This window comes from Leptopilina heterotoma, unplaced genomic scaffold (genome assembly GCF_015476425.1).
Source record: "Leptopilina heterotoma isolate Lh14 unplaced genomic scaffold, ASM1547642v1 Lhet_89, whole genome shotgun sequence".
NCBI classification, from domain to species: domain Eukaryota; kingdom Metazoa; phylum Arthropoda; class Insecta; order Hymenoptera; family Figitidae; genus Leptopilina; species Leptopilina heterotoma.
In genome coordinates this window covers 1185484-1210390 of record NW_025111192.1, presented here as the reverse complement: position 1 = coordinate 1210390, position 24907 = coordinate 1185484, and the positions used below count along the sequence as shown (strand labels likewise).

At 22.6% G+C, this 24907-nt stretch overlaps 1 protein-coding gene across 1 annotated transcript in view; it reads right to left on the bottom strand.

Moving 5' to 3' along the window:
* Positions 1 to 24907, bottom strand: part of LOC122511670 (leishmanolysin-like peptidase) — a 107697-nt gene that overhangs the window by 32928 nt on the left and 49862 nt on the right. The window contains exon 2 of the mRNA XM_043627073.1: positions 21659 to 21759. Within this exon, the coding sequence (XP_043483008.1) occupies positions 21659 to 21759 (101 nt within the window). The remainder of the gene's footprint in view (positions 1 to 21658; positions 21760 to 24907) is intronic.

The window sequence follows — 24907 nt, the reverse complement described above, 5'->3', positions numbered from 1 at the left end:
ATTTCTTTCCAAACTTCAATTATTTTTAAAAGTAATAAATTTCTTCTTGGAAATTCAATTATTTTAAAAAACTCTAAGAAAATCGTTCGCAATAATTCAATTATTTTCATAAATAAGAAAATTCTTTTTAGGAATTCAATTATTTTCAAATATTTTAACAAAATTTTTCGAAAGAAATCAATTATTTTAAATACAATTTTAATTAAATTTTTTTTTTTTGAAATAATTCAATTATTCTTTTAGATTTTAATAAAATTCTTCCCAAGAATTCAATTATTTACATAAATAACTCTTCGAAAGAATTTAATTATTTCGATAAATAACAAAATTACTCCCGAAAATCCAATTATTTTCAGTCATTTTAATAAAATTGTTTGCAAAATTCAATTATTTTCAAAAAAATTTAATTAAATACCACACAGACATTCAATTATTGTCAAAAATTTTAATTGAATCCTTTGTAAAATTTAATTATTTTAAAAAACTTTTCGCAATTCAATGATTTTTAATATCTACTATTTTCATAAAATTTCCAAACAGAATTCAATTATTTAAAAGTTTTTTTTATAAAAAATCTTCGTAAGAATTCAATTATTTTCATGAATAATAAAATTTTCTCAGAAACGCAATTATTGAAATTAGAATTTGCAGAAAATTAGTCGAAAGATGTCAATTATTTAAAAATGTTTTTAAAATTCTTCGCAAGAATTACAATTAAATTATTTTTATAAATATTTAAATTCTTTCACGAATTATAAAATTTGTTGCAGAAATTCAATTTATTAGCAGGATAAGAAAGAAGTAAAAATTTTAGATGAAAATTAGGAAAAAGGCAGGAAAATATAATTGAGAATGAAATTTTTGTCAGTTTTGTATGAAGTGTCTAAAACTCGTTTTTTTGGTTGTCAAGTTTAATTTTTCGATAGCTACTTTTTTTACTACATTTTTTAGTTTGAAAGCTACTTTTTCCTACTTTTTTAAAATTAATTATCAAGTGCGAAGTCTGAAATATTTAAAATATTTTATTCAAAAATATTCTTTTCTCAATGTATCGTAATTAATAAGTGAATACCATAATTAATAACAAAGTCAACAATTATAATTATAGTTGTTAGTTCAACAATTAAAACTGTTAATAATTAATTTCTCTATAGTTTCGAATGTTCAAATGAACAACAACATTTGAGTTGAATTAATTCCTTTATTTCATTCTTTCTCTTTCTGAATAGTAAATTTCTTTTCACTATTCGAATTTTTTGCCCCACTTTTCCCTTAATCTCACAATTTTTCATTTTCGTTTTTTAAAAAACACTGCAGTCTTTCAGTCTTATTCATAATTAAAGAATGACCTTTGAAAAAAGTCAATATTTTAAAATTAGAACAAATTTTTCGTATTTATAATTAAAAAACTTTGTAAATTACAGTTTTATGTAATTTAGAATGTAAGTTAACTGCAGAAGAGTTTTAATGTTATAATTGCTTAAATTTTCAAATTTATTAACTGATACAATAGGTTAATGAGCATTTCAATCTGAGTGCAAACTACATATAACAGTTTAGAACTTCTTTGCTATATTTAACAACTTTGTTAAAATTATACATTAGTTCCACTGAAATAGAACAAACGATATAGTTGTGTTTGTGACAAGAGGAAATTCGTATAATAAAATTTATTGTCGTATAATATAATTTCTTATCATATTCTCTAAATAAATAAATTTATCATCAACTTGATGCTCAAAAAGAACTTTTATTATTTATTAAAGAGACCCATTCAATATGAAACTATTCATCTTGAGAAAAATTTCAAATATTGTTATACAAAATCTGAAGTTTTTCTCAATATTTGTGTTCATCTTCTTCTTTATATGATTAAATTTGAAAAATGCAATAAATTGACGTTTTTACGGTCCAACGATATAAGAGTTAGTAAAGCTCATTTTTCATTCTATTTATCCCGCAGTCGCTTCAAAATAATCCCACCATGACTCTTGCAAGTATTTTCCTTAATTGAGTTCTCCCAGTTTTTGTTCAAAAATAAAATTTATTTTCCATATGAAAATTTCAGTATATTTCATTTTTAATAAAAGATTCTTTCTTTTGTATATTCATTGTTTATTTTTCTTTTTATCATTTATTTTTTTATTATTTTTTTTATATATTACTGTTTTTTATGATAAAAAATGTGAAGTTTAAATAAAAGAGTTTCAAGAGTAGATATTTCATGAAAAAAAAAAAAAATGGGACGAAACAAAAAATCTCCCATTGTTATAAATTGACATTTATTCAAAGTTGTTTTTTTAACAGGAAAAATTTTGCTTTTTACAAATCGTAGCGTTAATTTAAAAATTTGAATTTCGTTTGTTTTTTCAACAATAATAAATTGTTTTATTACGTTTACGTGGAGTTTTATTTGAAATTGAATAGATTTTTTTTTATTTGTTTTTAATGGGTGTTCATTTAACCGAGAAGCGTGCACGTATACTGTTTGTGTAGCCGCAATCAGTATATACTGAATTCGAGACTTTTTTCATTCATTTATTTTTTTTCTCTCTTTTTTTTCTCTACGAAGACGGAATAAAAGAAACTGTGTCTCCTTCGTTCCTATTTTCTCCACTTGAAGATTGAAATCCTAATGGTAGCTTCGTAAAAAAAAAACAAAAAAAGTAATTGAGTAGAAAAGCAGATATATATTCAACCCTTCAACTGGACATCACATTCATTTTGTCTTTCAATGTGATTTGGAATAATTAGATTTTTGGCGATGATATCAAGCTTCGTACTCAGCAATTAATTTAAAAAAAAGCTTATTTCAAATTCCCTCACTTTTCCAGGTTTTCCAGATTAAAAAATGGAATTTTTCCAGGTTTTTAAAACTACATTTATATTTTACAAAATTAAATAATTAGTCATTATAATTTTTCCATAAGAATTAAAATTCTTCAAAAGATTCAAATTCAAACCTTTTTGAAATTAAACAATTTATAAAAAATTGTTATAAAACATGAAGAAATCGATCACTCCGAGTCTTCGACTCGGAGCAATTGATATCTTCATGTTTTATAATAATTAATTAATTATTAAAGATAAAATTATTATTTTATATTATAAGAATATTGTTACTCTAACTTATTCAAAATTACTTTCATCACTTCAATTCAATTAATGTTTTCCAGAATTTTTAACTTCTTCTTTAAATTAATTATTTCAATTTTTGAGAAATTTCTTTAAAAATTTTCAAATCCTGTTTACAATTCAATTTTACAAAATATCATCGATTATTCGGAAATTCTTCAATAAAATATATATTAGACAATTAAATGTATCGAATAACTTTAAAAAAATTCAATTAAACTTTTTCAAAAAAATTAAATCTACACAATTTTTAGTTAAAAGTGTGAAAAATTCAAACGTTCAAAGATTATAATTTGAAAACTTTTCAAAATTCAATATTATTTCTAAAAATTCAGCTATAATACTTTCTCTCTAAATTTAAATTAGTAAAAATTTTTACTAATTGGAATTAGTCACTGACCTTTTGCTTATGAATTAGTAAATTTTACTATTAAATTAGTAGAAACGACTATTTATAAGTAAAAGCTGTTAATTCAAATTTCAAAAGCAAAAAGTCAGTCACTAATTCAAATTAGAAAACATTTTTACTAATTCAAATTTAAAGAGTTTAATATTCAATTATTATTTAAATTTTTAACTGAAATTCATATTTGAATCATTTACTATTACAAAATTCTACGAGAATTTAATTATTTAAATAGAAAAATAAATAATTTATTGAAGAATTGAATGCTTTTTAAAATTGAACTCTCACACAGAATTTTATGAACAAATTTTTAAATAAGCAATTAAAAATCTTTTGATGAATAATTTTAAATTTCGAGAAATTATACAAAAATGGTATTAAAAATAAATAAATAATTCAATCACTGTAAAAAATTTGATTGAATTGAGAAAAGTTTTTAAAAATAATTGAAATTTTGACAAGAATTTTATTAAAATTTTTGAAAATAATTGAATTTTGGAGAAGAATTTTATTATTTATAAAGATAATTGAAATTTTTAAGAGAATTATTTTTAAAATTTTTGAAAATAATTGAATTTTTGCGAAGAATTCTATTTATTCTGAAAATAATTGAATTCTTGAGACGAATTTAATTAGATTTTTTTAAAAATAATTGAATTCCTAAAAACATTTTATTATTTTTGACAATAATTGAATTATTGCTAACGATTTTCTTAGAATTTTTTTAAATAATTGAATTTACAAGAAGAAATTTATTACTTTTAAAACTAATTAAATTCTTGTGATGAATATTGTTATTTATAAAAATAATTGAATTTTGCAAAGAATTTTATTAAAATCTAAAAGAATAAAAAAAAATTTAATTAAAATTGGATTTAAAATAATTTGATTTCTTTCGAACAATTTTATTAAATTTTTGAAAAATAATAAAATTCTTGTGATGAATATTGATATTTATAAAAATAATTGAATTTTGCACAGAATTTTATTAAAATGACTCAAAATAATTGAATTTTCGGGAATAATTTTGTTATTTATCGAAATAATTGAATTATTTCGAAGAATTATTAATGAAAATAATTGAATTCTTGAATTAAATTCTTGGGTAAAATTTTATTAAAATCTAAAAGAACAATTGAATTCCGGTGAAAAATTCAAATATTGTTGTAAATACTTAAATTCTTCAGAAGAATTTTAAAAACACATTTTTTTAAATAATTAAATTTTCGAGGAACAGATATTGAATTTTTAAAAATAATTGCATTGTTTGAGCAATTTCTGTATAATTGTACGATTCAAAATAATTGAAATTTTGTAATGAATTTTTATTATTTATTAAAATATATAAATAGTTGCTAAGAATTTTATTAAAATTTTCAAAAATAATTGAATTTCTGAGAAGAATTTTATTATTTATGAAAATAATTAAATTATTGCGAAAAATGTTATTAAAATGTTAAAAAAGAATTGAATTTTAGTGAAAAATTTTGACATTTTTGAAAATAATTGAATTAATCAAAAGAATTTTATAAACATTCTTTTAAATAATTAATTTTTTCGAAATATAATAAATATTATGGAAATTTTAGTTTAATTAATTGAATTCTTGTGGAAAATTTTATTTTTTGTAAATAATTGAATTTTTCGATTAATTAATTTAAAATAGTATTAAAAATAATTGAAATTCTTCGATGTGTTTTATTATTTATGAAAATAATTGAATTATTGCGAAAAATTTGATTTAAGTGTTTAAAAAGAATTGAATTTCTGTGAAAAATTTTGTTATTTTTGAAAATAATTGAATCTTTTTAAAAAATTTGATTATTTATCGAAAATAATTGAATTATTTTGTAAATAATAGAAATCCTGTGAAATTTTTTTTATTTAATTAATTCATTCAAAATTGAAATTTTACAAAATTTTAAATCAAAATCTTTTGAAGTTCACCTACTTATGAAAATTGTAAACGCAATTCTTTTAAAAATTTAATTAATTTTGAAATATTTAAGTAAAATTAGATTTCAAGAATAAGCACAATTAGAAAACTATAATTTTCCAGGATTTCGATCAAAATTTCCTAATTTTTCAGGTTTTTTTCAAGGTTTAAAAAATTCCCTAACTTTTCTAGGTTTTCCAGGTTGCGTGGTAATCCAGAAGTAGCAAAAAGTAGCTTTAAGACCGAAAAAAGTGGTAAAAAAGTAGCTATAGAAAAAAAATAAATTTGACGACTAAAATATAAAAAAGAAAATAGAAACTCATTCAAGGAAAATTTATTGAAGAAAATAAAAAAATAGTACTCAACGTTCTGTGTGGATTTATTAATTCTACAAATACTTGGATAGTCGTTTAGTTTTTGCAGACAACAGTCGTGATAAATTCACGCATAGACAGATAAACTATTACGGTCTCGTGGATTTTTAATCTCTCTTTCGAAAGCCCTAAAGCTCTAGAGCTTTTCTCTACACTACTGGTTTCCACATCATTGAAACTTGTATTAAGATTTCCTCTCACATTTTTTCTATTTCTCTCTTTTATAAAACCGAATATTACAATATCACAATTTTATTTATTTATTTTCAATAATAAATACTTTATTTATTGTCAATATTTATAAATACATTACATATTTATTGTCAATATAAATGCATTACTTATTTATTGTCAATATAAATCCATTATTTATTTATTTTCAGTTATAAATACATTATTTATTTATTTTCAATATAAATTGCATTATTTATTTATCTACAATTTTTTATTTATTAGCCATTATTTTCAACAATAGCTTTCAATTTTTTTATATTTACTATATATCCAAGATAAAGCGATGAGTTTTCACCATATAAAGTATCTCCGTTGCAATTTCACACGATCATCAATTACAAGTTGGAAAAAAACGGATATATAGAAGTAGATGTACAGAAATCGTGATAGAAGAGTTTAAAAAACAGCATTATTTTAGAAAATAATAAGATAGAAATATGTTGTTCTTAAGAGAACTGTGTATATAATGGATTTTTCAAAAGATAATATGATTATTCTTTCGCATTGTAGTTCTGACACTGTTTCTACGATTATTGCCAACCGAGAGAGCTCTACGGCTACAAGTTACACGTACTCGACATGCATCTCCCACATTCTGGTATATACATAAAGTGGCAGCAATTATTTTCTCTACTTAGACAAACAATCACAGAATACAATTATTCATTGTTTGAAATTTCTACTTGACATTATTTCACTGATAATTCACGATGAATATCATTTGTTAATTCAGAATAATTATACTTTCAATGATTCTTTTATTTTGCAAAAAGTATAAAACAAAAATTTTATTTTATTTCTCCCTAATTACCAGAAACAATTTTTACTTATTCCTTGACCATAAAGAATATTTTTATTCACTCTAACAATTATTAGATACTAAAAAAAAAATGTTCCATTACAGTTAATTACAAATTTTTTAATTGTAAAATTATTCAAAGACACAGATTTCACACTCGATAATTAATTTTAAAAAAATAGCAAAAAGTAGCTTTCAAACAAAAAATAGTATCAAAAAAAGAAGCTATCGAAAAATTAAACTTGACGACCAAAAAAACTCGTTTTAGATACCTTCACAAAAATAACAAAAATTCTCATATTTTTTATTTCCCTGACTATTTCATGAAAAGAATTGAATTCTTACGAAGATTTTTTACAAAAAATTTTTAAATAATTGAATTCTGTTTAGAAATTTTATAAAAATAGTAGATATTGAAAATCACTTAATTACGAAAAGTTTTTTTAAAAAAATTAAATTTTACAAAGTATTCAATTAAATACTTGGACAATAATTGAATTCTTGCGAACGATTTTATTATAATTTTTTTAAATAATTGAATTTAAACGAAAAAATCCATTACTTTTAAAAATAATTAAATTCTTGTGATGAATATTGTTATTTATGAAAATAATTGAATTTTGCAAAGAATTTTATTAAAGAAACCTCAAAATAATTGGATTTTCAGGAATAATTTTGTTATTTATTGAGATAATTGAATTCATTCAAAAAATTATTCATGTAAATAATTGGATTCTTGAGAAGAATTTTATTATTTATGAGAGTAATTCAATTCTTACAAAATTTTTTGGCGAATTTAATTAAAATTTTCCTGAAAATAATTAAATTCTTATTCCATTAGTTAAAAGTTTATTAAAATTTTTAAAAATAATTGAATTCATGTCAAAAATTTTAAAATTTTTGTAAATAATTGCATTCTTCTGACAAATTTAAAAAAAATATTATTTTAAATAATTGATTTTTTGGAGGAATTGAAATTAAATTTTTAAGAATAATTAAATTTTTTTTAGCAACTCCTGTAAAACTTTATTAAAAATAATTGAAATTTTATTTCAAGAATAAGAATTTTATTATTTATGAAAATAATTGAATTATTGCGAAAAATGTTATTAAAATTTTTGTTATTTTTGAAAATAATTCCATTCTTCATAAGAATTTTATAAACATTTTTTTAAATATTTTTCGAAATATAATAAATATTATAAAAATTTTATTTTAATTAATTGAATTCTTATGGAAAACTTTATTTGTGAAAATAATTGAACTTTTCGATTAATTAATTTAAAATAGTATTAAGAATAATTCAAATTATTCGATGGGTTTTATTATTTATAAAAATAATTAAATTTAGGATGAATTTTATCAATTTTTCTTTTAAATAATTGAATTCTTTCGACTAATTTGATGCAAATTCTAATTGAAATAATTGAATTCCTGAGAAATTTTTCTAATTCATGAAAAGAATTGAATACTTAGAAAGATTTTTACAACAATTTTTTTAAATAATTGAATTTTATTTGGAAATTTTATGAAAATAGTAGATATTGCAAATCATTGAATTGCAAAAAGTTTTTAAAAATAATTAAATTTTACAAAGAATTCTATTCAATTTTTTGTCAATAATTAAATTCTTCCGAACGATTTTCTTAGAATATTTTAAAATAATTGAATTTACAAGAAGAAATTTATTACTTTTAAAAATAATTAAATTCTTGTGATGAATATTGTTATTTATGAAAATAATTGGATTTTGCAAAGAATTTTATTAAAATGCCTCAAAATAATTGAATTTTCAGGAATTATTATGAAAATTTTATTTTTTAAATAATTGAATTCTTGCGGAAAACTTTATTTATGAAAATAATTGAATTTTTTGAATAATTAATTTAAAATAGTATTAAAAATAATTGAAATTCTTCGATGAGTTTTATTATTTATGAAAATAATTGAATTCTTGCTTAGAATTTTATCAAAAAATTTTAAAAAATTTGAATTTCCATTAAAAATTTTATTATTTGTGAAAGTAATTGAATTATTGAGAAGAATTGAATAAAAACTTTATTAAATAATTGATTTTTTTCGAAAACACTATTCCAAATTAATTGAATTCCTGTAAAAAATTGGTTATTTATGAAAATAATTGAATTTTATATGAATTTTATCAATTTTTTTCAAATAATTGAATTATTTTGCAAAATTTCATGAAAATATTAGATATTTGAAAATAATTGAATTTCGAATATTTTTTGAAAATAATTGAATCGTTTTAAAGAATTTGATTATAAGTTTTGGGCATAGTTTTTTGATTTCTAGTATTAGCGAATTTAAAGTACTATAAATTCTAAAAAAAAAACAGAAATAATAACTTTTAGTGGCTGGAATTTAAAAAAAGTGCCCAAATAGTAGTATAACGTAAAAAAAGTAGTAAATAGTAGGTTTTTGTAGATGAAAAAGGGGAAAAGAGCTAAAAAAAGAGGATTGGATAAAAAAGTGACTGTGATCTTTCCAGTTTGTAACGATATGTAATTCAAAAATATAATTTAAAACTATGACCTTTAAACAAAAAGTCACTGCAACAAAAAGAATTTATCTCGATTAGAAAGGAAATTTAAATTTGAGAGAACATCAATAGCAATAAAGTATGAATGATTATGGACTACAATGAAACTTTTATACTCGATTCACACACTTTTAATATTCAGCTCGCAATATTGGAAGAAGTAACATGAACTTTGAAACTACATTTATATATGTTTCTTATTAAAAATTACAACATTTTTATAAAAAAAAAAAGAAAAGAATAGTTCCACGCAATTGACAATCATTAATAATAATTTTTTTTTTCTTCAAAGGCGACTATGACACTGGAAGTAATTTTAGAACTCACTTTAAATCGATCAAAGTCGCGGAACAATAGTGATTGAACACTGTTCATTGTCTATATAGTGAAAGGAAAGGCGTGTGTGCGAAAGTCAAGTTGAATATCATGAGAATCAACTGATGTGTTAGAGAACACGTAATAGCGTCTTGTCAGAGGAATGGCACGTGCCGGGAGATAAAAGTTAAACATTCCCTATCTTCAAAACTATTCTAATTTAGATTTAATTCGACTTTCACATAAATACAATACGAGAATATAATAAACACGTTTGCCATGAAAATTTGATTTTGTATTTTAATTTTTAATTACTTTTCTTTTTGAGTCACGAATAGATTTTACTTTTTTCCTTAAAATTACAAAATATTATTTGATATTTAATAATTTTTTTTAGTATTATTCAAGAGTCTAAAGTTTTGAATAAAGAACTTATTATTACCCTAGGGCAATAATTGTTACTTTACTTCTCCAAAGAAAAAGAAAAATAAAGTGACAATTATTGCCCTAGGGTAGTAATCAGACACTTTATTGACCGCTGGACTAATTTTGCACTCATATCCCTTTTGACCTGTAGCAACACTGATAAAGGAACTGAATAATCAATAAGAGAATTACATAAATTTGCCATAATTCACTGCCTGCGACTAAATTATAAAACGATTATCACTAAATATGCGGTTTATTCTTAATTTATTCAGTGCGACTAAAGATATATTTAAAAGTTGAATTACTTGTTTCACAAGTCGTCTAAAAGCAAATATCTTTGTAGGACGTGGTGAACATTACGATTGCGAGTGTGAAAATTCCATGAATAACAGAGACAACTATTGTATTGATATTCGTTGCGCGAAACGCATGATGGAGCAAATCATTGAATCGCATTAACCGCGAATGTCGCATAACTGTAACTGAACACGTATTACGCGGAAAGTGAAACTCTCAAAACCTCTGATACCATAAATGTTCCATCCCTTTCTAAACCAGTCATTTCTTATTGCCGCGCACTCGTCAATGAATAATTAACGCTAAAGAAATTCCTCAACATTTTCATTCGAAAAAAAAAAATAAAAATAAAATAAATATCGACTCTAATGGAACGCATCAATTTCCAATTCAAAAATTATATTAATAACAGACTTCGAAATCGATAATTAATTTTAAGAAAGTAGCAAAAAGTAGCTTTCAAACTAAAAAAAAGGAGTAAAAAACTGGAGGTTAAAGTTTTGAACGTTCAAATGAACGAAATTTATTTATTTCTTCTTCAAATTAAATTTTTATTACTATAATTTTGCGTCACTATTAAGCAAATTAATTATAATGTTTCTAAATGTAAAATTTGAGTTTTTAATTTGAATTGTAATCAATAATCTATGAAAATATTTTTAACAAAAAATATTTCGTTCATTTGAACGTACAAAACTTTTTGTTCATTAAAAAACGTAGCTATCGAAAAATTAAACTTGACAACCAAAAAAAAACGAGTTTTAGACACTTTACAATACTGAAAAAAAATTCCATTCTATATTTTATTTTCCTGACTTTTTCCTAATTTTCATCAAAAATATTTACTTCTTTCTTATCCTGCTAATAAATTTAATTCCTGCAACGAATTTTATTATTCATGAAAGAATTTAAATATTTATAAAAATAATTTAATTCTTACGAAGAATTATATACAAAATTTTTAAATAATTGATTTCTTTCGACTAATTTTATGCAAATTCTAATTTAAATAATTGGATTCCTGAGAAATTTTTATTATTTATGAAATAATTTAAAATAAATAAAATTTAAAAATAATTGATTTCTTTAGAACAATTTTATTAAAATATTTGAAAATAATTGAGTTCCTGTGAAAATTCTAATATTGTTGTAAATAATTGAATTCTTCCAAAGAATTTTAAAGAACATTTTTTTTAAGAATTGATTTTCTCGAGGAATTGAAATTAATTTTTTAAGAATAATTACATTTTTTGAGCAATTCCTGTAAAATTGTATTAAAAATAATTGAAATCTTACGATGAATTTTTTTTATTTATGAAAATAATTGAATAGTTACAAAGAATTTTATTAAAATTTTCAAAAATAATTGAATTCTAATATTTACGAAAATAATTATTTTCGTAAATATTAAAATGGCTACTAAAAATTTATTAAAATTTTCAAAAATAATTGAATTTCTGAGAAGAATTTCATTTTTTATGAAAATAATTGAAATACCCATTGCGAAAAATTTTGTTAAAATGTTCAAATAGAATTGAATTTCTGTGAGAAATCTTGTTATTTTTGAAAATAATTGAATTCTTCATAAGAATTTTATAAACATTGTTGTAAATAATTAATTTTTTCTAAATATAATAAATATTATGAAAATTTTATTTTAAATAATTGAATTCTTGTGGAAAACTTTAACTGTGAAAATAATTGAATTTTTCTATTAATTAATGTAAAATAGTATAAAAAAAATTGAAATTCTTGTGATGAATGTTATTATTTATGAAAATAATTGAATTTTGTAAAGAATTTGATTAAAATGCCTCAAAATAATTGGATTTTCAGGAATAATTTTGTTATTTATCTTTAATAATTGAATTCTTGGAAACAATTTTATTAACATCTAAAGGAATAATTGAATATTATTTTAAAAAAGAATGTAATTCAAATTGTACTTAAAGTAATTGATGTCTTTCGAACAATTTTATTAAAATATTTGAAAATAATTGAATTCCTGTGAAGATTCTAATACTGTTGTAAATAATTGAATTCTTCCAAAGAATTTAAAAAAAAACAGTTTTTTAAAAAATTGATATTTTCGAAGAATTGAAATTCAATTTTTAAGAATAATTACATTTTGTAAGCAATTTCTGTAAAATTGTAGACAATAAAAATAATTGAAATCTTGATATGAATATTATTATTTATGAAAATAATTGAATGGCTGTTAAGAATTTATTAAAATTTTCAAAAATAATTGAATTTCTGAGAAGAATTTCATTATTTATAAAAATAATAGAATTACCTATTGCAAAAAATTTTGTTAAAATGTTCAAAAAAAAAATTGAATTTCTGTGAAAAATTTTGTTATATTTAAAAATAATTGAATTATTTATAAGAATTTTATAAACATTGGTTTAAAAAATTAATTTTTTTGAAATATAATAAATATTATAAAAACTTTATTTTAAATAATAGAATTGTTTGATTAATTAATTTAAAATTAAAATAGTACCTATTAAAAACAATTGAAATTTTTCGATGAGTTTTATAATTCATAAAAATAATTGAATTCTTTCTTAGAATTGTATCAAGAAATTTTTATTCAAAAATTGAATTTCCATGAAAAATGTTATTATTAATGAAAGTATTTGAATTATTGTGAAGAATTGTATAAAAATTTTGATTAAATAATTGATTTTTTCGAAATTTTTTTGAAAATGCTATTCTAAATTAATTGAATGCCTGTGGGAATTTTATTATTTCTAAAAATAATTGAATTTTGGACGAAGTTTTATTAATTTTTTTAAAATAATGTAATTCTTTTGCGAAATTTTCTAAAAATACTGTAGATATTGAAAATAATTGAATTTCGAATATTTTTTGAAAATAATTGAATCGTTTTAAAGAATTTGATTATAATTTTTGAGAATAGTTTTTTGATTTCTAGTATTAACGAATTTAAAGTAGTGGAAATTTTCAAAAACAGCAGTAATATTTGCTTTTAATGGCTGAAATCGTAAAAAAGTACCCAAATAGTAGCTAGAACATAGGTAGGTAGGTAAATAGTATAGTAGGTAGTATACTATAGTAGGTTTTAGTAAATGAGTACGAGGCCTGTAATAGCTCGCTAATTTCTAAGAATAATAAAAACATGCATGACTTTTAAAAAGAAGATAATTATTTAAAATACAAATAATAATCTAAAGTTTAATCATAATAATAAATAATATAAAGATATACATTTTACAAGTATGTATTTGAATATGATATCGAGAAATCAATTAACATAATAAGCCGTGCAAATTGAAAGAGGTTCTTTGACCTATCTTCAATAATGTTTAACAGTACATATATGACTGCATACATACGTTTGTTTCATTGGAAAGGTATAATAATTGCATAAATTGCAAATGGTTCACACAGATCGTCAATTGTTGCTTGATGGAAGCAACCTGTACTTTCGCACACGCTAAAAGTGCAACCTTGTAATACTTATGGAGTTGTAATAGCGTTCATTCACTTCCCTAACATAGTTAATGTTGTCTTTCTCGCGTAGGTGGACGACCTTTTCTCACGTCAATGATAAAATGGTGTTCGATTATTATTATATGCAGAAGGTCACGATAACGTCTGCCATCGCTAAGCATCGCGAAAACGAACCCAGTCACGAGCGTGTACATATTCCTTGAAATCTTTCCCCATAATTAACTAAAGGAATTCAAAATTTCACTCAAATTTTCAATTCCTTTAGCCTTTATAGTTAATTATCCATAAAAATAATTGAATGCTTGCAAAGAACTTTATATAAAAACTTTTTTTAAATAATTGAATTCTTTTGGCAAATTTTTAAATTAAAATAGTAGGTATTGAAAATAATTAAATTTTGAAAATGTTTTGACAGAATAATCAGAGCTCGAACCAGTGAGAGTATTTAAAAATACGGACTCTACGGACCAAAAATGAAAAATTACGGACCAATTACTGACAAAAAAATATAACCAGTCCTAGTCAAATAAGAGAACATTTTATTTAAAAAATATAAATTAAATTTTTCACAACTATAAAACATGAAGATAGTTTTAGTAGGTTTTAGTAGATTTTTTTTACTACGAATACACGACATTATTATAAGAAAAATAAATATTACAAGAATTCACGGTGAAATGCGTTTGCTAGCGAGGAGCAATTCTGAAAATTACAAAAGTAAATTACTATCAGACATATATAGAAAGATGAAGAAAAAAAAACTTGGCAATCGTAATATGCGAATTTCATGAAATGTAGAATTACAGTGGAGAATGACACGAAGCATCATAAAAAGTCGTTCTCGTTGTAGCATGCCAAAATTTCAAAGTGTTTTTACTGAATGGTGAATCACCCAAAAACGGTTAAACTTTAATGCAATGAGCAATTGTGCAAGGGTTGCAAAGTGTTTGTAATAGCAGAAAGTGGTGATTCAGGCATTTCTCTGACTGAGAGCAGCGGACTTTACATTTTAGCTAGACAATACCACTTATTTTCCTAATTTCTCAATGACCTATAACGAAACTACTCTCGAAATTTGAATTAATGAAAGTTCCCATAACGAAACGAGATGAAATCCTGCTCCAAATGATTTAGTAATAATTTTACTTTATTAATTCTCTGAAATTTTATACTAATTGTCAGTGGAATTTATTTCCCTCTATTTTCTAAAGTTTCACAAAGTTTCCTAAAGTTTTCTAAAATCCCTAAAGTTTTGAACAATATCAGATGAATAGAAACTTTTTCCAATCAAATTAAAATTAACTTTTGTTAATAAAAATAAAATTAACTTTTGTTAATGAAAATAGAATTAACTTTTGTTAATGAAAATAAAATTAAATTTTGTTAATAAAAATAAAATTAACTTTTATTAATAAAAATAAAATTAACTTTTGTTAATGAAAATAAAATTAACTATTGTTAATGAAAATAAAATTAACTTTTATTAATAAAAATAAAATTAACTATTGTTAATAAAAGTAAAATTAACTTTCGTTAATTTTAATTTAATTAATTTAATTTTTTTAATTAAAGCCCATGAAAATAAATGACAATTTTAGTCACAGCATTATTTCTACTCGCAGTAATTCCGATTTAGAGAGACGAGTTTATCTCTCTAAATCATCAAATAATCACCGTAATCAATAATCATCAAATAATAATTAGCGGTTAGGCATTTTATCAATAGTAAAAAAGTCTTTAGACTTTTTAATTTTTTTTTATAAAATTTACATATTTTAATAGAAAAAAAAATACTTGGAAGCATCATTAGCAAACTTTGACTAATTAACCAGAAAAAAGGATTGAAATTAGAAAGAAGAAATCAAATATTTATTCAATGGTAAATTAATAAAATTATATAAATAACGTTTCCACTTTGATGATTGCCATGACATTTGATATATCATACATATAAACCACAGTAAATGTTTACATGTTCGTTTAATCAACAGGATCTCATTAAAAGAAATATACTTTTTAATATTATTGCTAAATTTAAGCTTCTGTGAAAGCGATATTTAATTAAATTAATTAATTGCAAACCAATTTATTTATAAATTATTTTATTACTCTTATTATCAATATTCAATAAAGTAAATTATCGATCTTTAAAGATAAGGTAAAATAAAAAAAAGTATTTATATCGTTTCTACTGCTCGGCTGTTCTCATTAGAAACTGAAATTCAGATTTTCTAAGGATATTGATATTTTTTGTCTCAATTATTAATATTCTTAAAAAAACTATAAAATTTTTATCATTTTTTAATGGAAAAGTTCAAAAAAAATTCATAACTCGATCAATTTTCGACCAAATTCTTGTTTCTTGGTCGCAAATTAAAGAGCGATTAATGCTTCTTGTCATTGGATCAATAAGATAAAGTTAAAAAAATTTTTAATAGCCAGCGTCCCCACCCGCCCGTATCAGAAAAACGAAAATTGGAAAAAAAGTTCAAAAAAAATTCATAACTCGAACAATTTTAGACCAAATGTTTATTTCTTGGTCACAAATTAAAGAGGGATTGATCCTTCTTGTCATTGGACCAATAAGAATAAGTTTAAAAAATTTTTGATAGCCAGCGTCCCCACCCGCCCGTATCAGAAAAACGAAAATTGGAAAAAAAGTTCAAAAAAAATTCATAACTCGATCAATTTTTGACCAAATTCTTGTTTCTTGGTCGCAAATTAAAGAGGGATTAATGCTTCTTGTCATTGGACCAATTACAATATGTTTAAAAAATTTTTGATAGCCAGCGTCCCCACCCGCCCGTATCAGAAAAACGAAAATTGGAAAAAAAGTTCAAAAAAAATTCATAACTCGATCAATTTTTGACCAAATTCTTGTTTCTTGGCCGCAAATTAAAGAGGGATTAATGCTTCTTGTCATTGGACCAATTACAATATGTTTAAAAAATTTTTGATAGCCAGCGTCCCCACCCGCCCGTATCAGAAAAACGAAAATTGGAAAAAAAGTTCAAAAAAAATTCATAACTCGATCAATTTTTGACCAAATTCTTGTTTCTTGGTCGCAAATTAAAGAGGGATTAATGCTTCTTGTCACTGGACCAATTACAATATGTTTAAAAAAATTTTGATAGCCAGCGTCCCCACCCGCCCGTATCAGAAAAACGAAAATTGGAAAAAAAGTTCAAAAAAAATTCATAACTCGATCAATTTTTGACCAAATTCTTGTTTCTTGGTCGCAAATTAAAGAGGGATTAATGCTTCTTGTCATTGGACCAATTACAATATGTTTAAAAAATTTTTGATAGCCAGCGTCCTCACCCGCCCGTATCAGAAAAACGAAAATTGGAAAAAAAGTTCAAAAAAAATTCATAACTCGAACAATTTTTGACCAAATTCTTGTTTCTTGGTCGCAAATTAAAGAGCGATTAATGCTTCTTGTCATTGGACCAATAAGAATAAGTTTAAAAAATTTTTGATAGCCAGCGTCCCCACCCGCCCGTATCAGAAAAACGAAAATTGGAAAAAAAGTTAAAAAAAAATTCATAACTCGATCAATTTTTGACCAAATTCTTGTTTCTTGGTCGCAAATTAAAGAGGGATTAATGCTTCTTGTCATTGGACCAATTACAATATGTTTAAAAAATTTTTGATAGCCAGCGTCCCCACCCGCCCGTATCAGAAAAACGAAAATTGGAAAAAAAGTTCAAAAAAAATTCATAACTCGATCAATTTTCGACCAATTTCTTGTTTCTTGGTCGCAAATTAAAGAGCGATTAATGCTTCTTGTCATTGGATCAATAAGATAAAGTTTAAAAAATTTTTGATAGCTGCGTCCCCACCCGCCCGTATCAGAAAAACGAAAATTGGAAAAAAAGTTCAAAAAAAATTCATAACTCGAACAATTTTAGACCAAATGTTTATTTCTTGGTCACAAATTAAAGAGCGATTAATGCTTCTTGTCATTGGATCAATAAGATAAAGTTTAAAAAATTTTTGATAGCCAGCGTCCCCACCCGCCCGTATCAGAAAAACGAAAATTGGAAAAAAAGTTCAAAAAAAATTCATAACTCGATCAATTTTCGACCAAATTCTTGTTTCTTGGTCGCAAATTAAAGAGCGATTAATGCTTCTTGTCATTGGATCAATAAGAATAAGTTTAAAAAATTTTTGATAGCCAGCGTCCCCACCCGCCCGTATCAGAAAAACGAAAATTGGAAAAAAAGTTCAAAAAAAATTCATAACTCGATCAATTTTCGACCAAATTCTTGTTTCTTGGTCGCAAATTAAAGAGCGATTAATGCTTCTTGTCATTGGATCAATAAGATAAAGTTTAAAAAATTTTTGATAGCTGCGTCCCCACCCGCCCGTATCAGAAAAACGAAAATTGGAAAAAAAGTTCAAAAAAAATTCATAACTCGAACAATTTTAGACCAAATGTTTATTTCTTGGTCACAAATTAAAGAGGGATTGATCCTTCTTGTCATTGGACCAATTACAATATGTTTAAAAAATTTTTGATAGCCAGCGTCCCCACCCGCCCGTATCAGAAAAACGAAAATTGGAAAAAAAGTTCAAAAAAAATTCATAACTCGATCAATTTTCGACCAATTTCTTGTTTCTTGGTCGCAAATTAAAGAGCGATTAATGCTTCTTGTCATTGGATCAATAAGATAAAGTTTAAAAAATTTTTGATAGCTGCGTCCCCACCCGCCCGTATCAGAAAAACGAAAATTGGAAAAAAAGTTCAAAAAAAATTCATAACTCGAACAATTTTAGACCAAATGTTTATTTCTTGGTCACAAATTAAAGAGGGATTGATCCTTCTTGTCATTGGACCAATAAGAATAAGTTTAAAAAATTTTTGATAGCCAGCGTCCCCACCCGCCCGTATCAGAAAAACGAAAATTGGAAAAAAAGTTTAAAAAAAAATTCATAACTCGATTAATTTTTGACCAAATTCTTGTTTCTTGGTCGCAAATTAAAGAGGGATTAATGCTTCTTGTCACTGGACCAATTACAATATGTTTAAAAAAATTTTGATAGCCAGCGTCCCCACCCGCCCGTATCAGAAAAACGAAAATTGGAAAAAAAGTTCAAAAAAAAATCATAACTCGAACAATTTTAGACCAAATGTTTATTTCTTGGTCACAAATTAAAGGGGGATTTATTGCTTTTTAGAATGTGACTATTGCAATTTTTTCTATAAACTGTAACAGTTGTTTTTGTGTTGATTGAACCGTATAGGGACATCGTGCTACTATGTGTGTTGGCGCCTTTGGATTCTTCTGATGGCTGGCGGCCGGCGGGTCGCTAGTTTTACCGAGCCGTCACAATTTTCTAATTATCAATTCCCCTGACATTACCCTGACAATTTACCGACATTAAAATTATTTTCCCTGACAAAATTCTTTTTTACATGAAAATATGAAAGTTTACGGATAATGAGTAAAATTTATGAATTTTAATATAATTTCTAAAAAATATAATTTATAACCCTAGGTGAATTGAATTATTTTCTACAATTTTTAACTAAACTTAATTTCTAAATCAATTATTTCAAATAATTTTTCGAACGTTCTTCTAGAATTCAATTATTTAAATACAGAAACTCAATTTTTTATAATAATAATAATAATTTATTTGGAGTCCGTGTTTTTTCCTTAAGTTATTAGGGTAAAATATTTTCAAAAATTTATAATAAAGAAATTCTTAGAATTAATTTTTTAAAAAATATTTTGCAATAATTTTTGAAAGAAAATAGTATTTTTTAATTATATACAATTGAAAAATGTCTAAACAATTGAAATTTGATAAAATCTTTTAAAAATAATTGAATTTTTGAAAAATATAAATAAAAATAATCAAGATTTTAAAGAATTTTAATTATAAATATTTATAATTTTTTAATAAGTCTCAAAAAATAAATTTTTGAAAATTTTTATTTTTTCAAAGATATTTGAATCGAAAAATTTTGATAAAATTATTCTAAGAATTAGTTTTTAAAAATATTTTAACGTAATTTTTGGAAAATAATTGAATTTCTTAAAAGAATTTTTGTATATAATTTAAAAAAAACTAATTAATCTTTCGATGAATTTTTAATTAAATAATGATTTTTTTCTCTAAAATGATAAAAATAATTTCAAAAATATTATTTTTTGTGTGTATTTAAATTTTCGGAAATATGTAGGGGAGACTGGGGTAAACCCGCTCACAGGGTAAACCCGCTCACTAGCGATTTTACGCTATGAACTCAACTTAAGATGGAGATATTGGTAACTGTGAATAGTACTTAACATTCAGCTTATATTAACGAACTTTCGTTTAGTTTCATGAATTCAACATAGAATCAGAGACGATCAAATGTTTTTAGAGGTGTCAGAAAAAAAACGTATTTTGTATTTTTAAGTTTTTCGATCATTATTTTTGAGTCTTAATTTATCTGGCAAACTTTTTTTGTTGCTATTGGATTTTCTTCTTCGAAGTACATATATAGTTTTGTCTTATTTTAAAAAGATTTAATTAAATTTATTCTGAAATGTGAGGAATACACTCGGGGTAAAGTCGCTCACGTGAAGTCGGGGTTAAGCCGCTCACTTAGTTTTAAATTTAAAATTTAGAATAAAATAATTTCACGTATTATATTTCAACAATAACACAATTTATGACTTATTAAAACCAAAATTGTAACTACATTTCACTTTCTCTTAATAAAATACAACACTATTTAAATCCATAGTTGTAATACATGAAATCTATGTTCATTATTTATTAAACCAATTTGTTGTTTATAGAATTGTTTATATAACTCATAAATTATCAATAATAAATCATACTTACGACGGGAATAAGACGAACTTTAATATTTAAAAAATAAAACTGTTCCGTCTTGAAAAGATAAAGTGAGCTGGTTTACCCTGGAAAATTTTGATTTCGACATTTGGTATATGTTTATTAAAAAGATTCTCTAACTAAAACTAAAAAGATAAATAAAAAACTCTTTTTTATTTTTTTAGTAGAAATTATAAGCTTTCAAATGATATAAATTAACTTGGATTTAGAAAATAATTTCCTAGATTTTAGCCGATCTGAAAAAAGTGAGCGGGTTTACCCCCGTCTCCCCTAATTGAAAATATTGAAAATATTGAATTTTAACAAAATTAGAAGCTAATTTTCATTAATTTTTATTTTTAAATTTTATATTTAAAGATTTTTCATTAAAATTTTTAGTGATTCAATTATTTTCCATATTTGCTATTAAAACTCTTCAAAAGTTGATTTTCCAAAATTGTGACAAAATACTTGAAAAAAATTAATTATTTTCAATTAAATTTTAGAAAATTTCAATTATTCAAAAAGATTTTTATTATAGATAAAGGAAAATTTAATTATATCTTAAAAAAGTGATTCAAAAATAATTTGTGAAAAATTTGTTTATAGTTATTTTTCGCACTTTAAAAATCGATATAAGTTGCATTTTATACTTAAAAAAATGTAGTATTTTGTTGGAATATTTGGAAGAAAAATCGAAAAAGTCGCAATTTTTGAAAATAAATCGAAAAAAGTCTCAATTTCCTTAATTTCACTGGCAAAAAAATTTTTTAAATTAAAAAAAATTAAGGATAAAAAATAAAAATGTAAATACTTGAAACTAAACGAAATAAATAATAAATAATTTTAAAGTACTCACCGAAAGACACTCTCATCATAGGAAAGTAGAATTCTAAGAGGCTGACTGATGCTACGCTTCATTATTTCGTGTTTATGTTCAATGTGTACACCGTGTATTACCTGAAGAAAAACAGAATTGCAAATTAATTTTATTTATTTTATTATTTTTATTAAAATAATACAAAAATATAATTTAAGTGCATTTTTTTACACTTTTAAAACTTTTTGATTTTTACATTTTTAATATTATTTTATATTAAAAAATTTTATTTACAAAAATATTATTAAATTCCAGAAAAGAAAAAAATAATCAAAAAGCAGATTGAACTTATTAATAAGCAATTTTTATTGAAAAATCTGTTAGTTTTCTAAATCTTTTCCATTTATATTAGAGTTCAATTTTATCAATCCAATATAAATATTTAAAGCAGAATTTGAATTCTACTTTAAGTGCACTTGTGAAATTTAAACCCATCGAAATTTACATTATTGACATAGACAATTTTTTTTCCCCGTCATTCTTTGTTTTAAAAAAATATTCCCAATTAATAAAACTGAAAAAAAAATGGTTTTTATTCATTTCAGAATTTTCTTTTTGCAAAGATTAAAGTCGAACACATCATCAAAACAACAATTTAAACAAATATTGATTTTTATAGTTTTTTTTTCATTTCTTTTTATGAAAGGGTGGAAAAACGACATCTATTTATTCGACATGCATCACTATGCAAAAATAAAAAATTTTTAAAATGCATACTATCGATTATTCAGAATCATAAAAAAGTGTGTGAAAAAAATTGCCAATCAAAAATAATAGAAATTGTAAAAGGAGTTGAATTTTTAAAAGAATCAGTGTTTTTTGTTAATATAATTTTCTAGAGTGGTGAAATTGAGAATTTAGTTAATTATTTATTTTATTATATTCTAATTTTATTCTAAGACTGGCTTTTTGTCGACTAATGTTATTTTGCATTGCCTATACTTGCGCCACTAACATTAAGCACCCGGAAGTTGAGAGCCTGAAAGGGTACAACGAAATGTGCAGACTAAGGGAACATGAATTTCCACATTTTAGTTTACTATTATTACTTTTAAGTACCTAATTCTTGTTTCACTTTTAGGTTTTGAAAGTGGTATTTTGGTATTTAACTGCTTAAATTTGAAATTGTAATTAAACTAATTTATTTATAATTATATACCACAATTTCCGAAACGAAATTGTTCTTTTTTTATTATTTTATAGTTAGAATAATATCAGGCTTCGCAGTCGATAATTAATTTTAAAAAAGTAACAAAAAAAAGGTACCTAAAAAATTAGGTTTGACGACTAAAAAATCTCGTTTTTGATTAATTTGCAAAATTCACAAAAATTTTATTCTGTACTTCCCTGAATTCCATAAAAAATATTCCCTTTCTTTCTTATCCTGGAAATAATTTCAATTCTAAATTTTTCTAAAATTCAATTATTTATACAAATTCTTAGTTAGAATTCTTCGACATTAAATTATTTAAAACTTGAATACTTTTTGTTAAATAATTATTTTCGAATACTTATTCTTTATTAGTCCACAGAAATTAAAATTTTAAATATAAAAATAAACTTATTGAACTTATTATTAAAATTGTAATTCTTTTAAAATTCAATTATTATATTTTGAAACTTTATAAATAAAATTATTCAAAACTTTTTTTTTAGAAAAAAAAATAAATTAAATTGAACATTTAAATATTTCTACATTTTCACAACAAATTAAAATTTCCAAAGATATTAATTTAAATATTTTTCAAATTAATTATTTCTAAAAATATTCATACTGCAACGCTTGAAATATTCAATTATTTATCTGAAATATTAACTGAAATTAATTTATAGTACAAGTAATATTTAAAATTGAATTCTTACAAAAAATTTGATCACTATTTTTTTTAAATAATTGATTCCTTTTGAAGAATTTTAATAAAATTTCTAAAAAATATTCTGCGAAAGTCCTGCGAAGAATTGGATTTTTTTTGGGAAATTCGATAAAAATTGTATTGAAAATAATTAAATTCTTATAAACAAATTGTATCATAATTTTTCAAATTAATTGATTTCTTTTGAAGAATTTTAATAAAATTTTTAAAAATTTGCATTTTTCAATGAAATAATTTTCAATTGTATCAAAATTAATTGAAACCCTGCGAAGAATTTATGATAATATTTATAATATTCAATTTATTTATATTTATAATATTTATGATAATAATTGAATTTTTTGGGGAAATTTGATAAAAACTTTATTGAAAATAATTAAATTCTTATAAACAAATTTTACCACAATTTTTGAAAATAATTGATTTCTTTTGATTTTGAAGAATATTAATAAAATTTATAAAAATACTAATATTTTTCAATGAAATAATTTAAAATTGTATCAATTTTATTTAAATTAATTGAAATCCTGTAACGAATTTATCTATTTAGGAAAATAATTGAATTCTTGCAACAAATTTTATAATAAATTTTTTGAAATAATTAAATTCTTCTGAAAAATTTAATCATTTGTGAAAATAATTGAATTCTTGCAAAGAATTTTATTACAAGCTTTAGAAAGAATTTAACTTTTTCGAAGCATTTTTTAAGAAAAATTTTGAAAATGATTGAAATCTTTCGAGGAATTTAATTACAATTGTCAATTTTGTATTGAAAATAATTGAATTCCTGCGAAGAAAATTCTATTATTTATTTATTGAATGGTTTCTAAGAATTTTATTTAAATTTTCGAGAATAATTTTTGTATTTATTAATACAATTATTATTGTTTAATAATATTTAATATTATTTAATAATATTTAATATTATTTAATAAATTAATTAAATATTAATTTATAATTGAAAGTAGTGAAAATTCAAAATTGCCAATAAAAAAGAAAAAAGTAGCTTTTAGTGTTACAAATTTAAAAAAAGTATAGTAAGTAGTAAATTTTAGTAGATTACGTAGCCATTAATATTAAATTTATTTATAATTGATAATAATTATTTATATTTATAATTTAATTATAATTAATTATAAAAGTGTATATTTTTAATTATTATTTTATAATTAGCGTTTAATAATTGAACTTTACTTCACAATATTAAGTTCTAGAAATTATCAGTATCAGTTGTGGATTAGTATAATTCTCATAACTTGAATTGTTATATCAGATCAAAACTATGCAATAAGATATGTTATGGAGACTGTGTGCGACAGTTTCAGATATTATTAATGCGGGTTGTAATTAAATT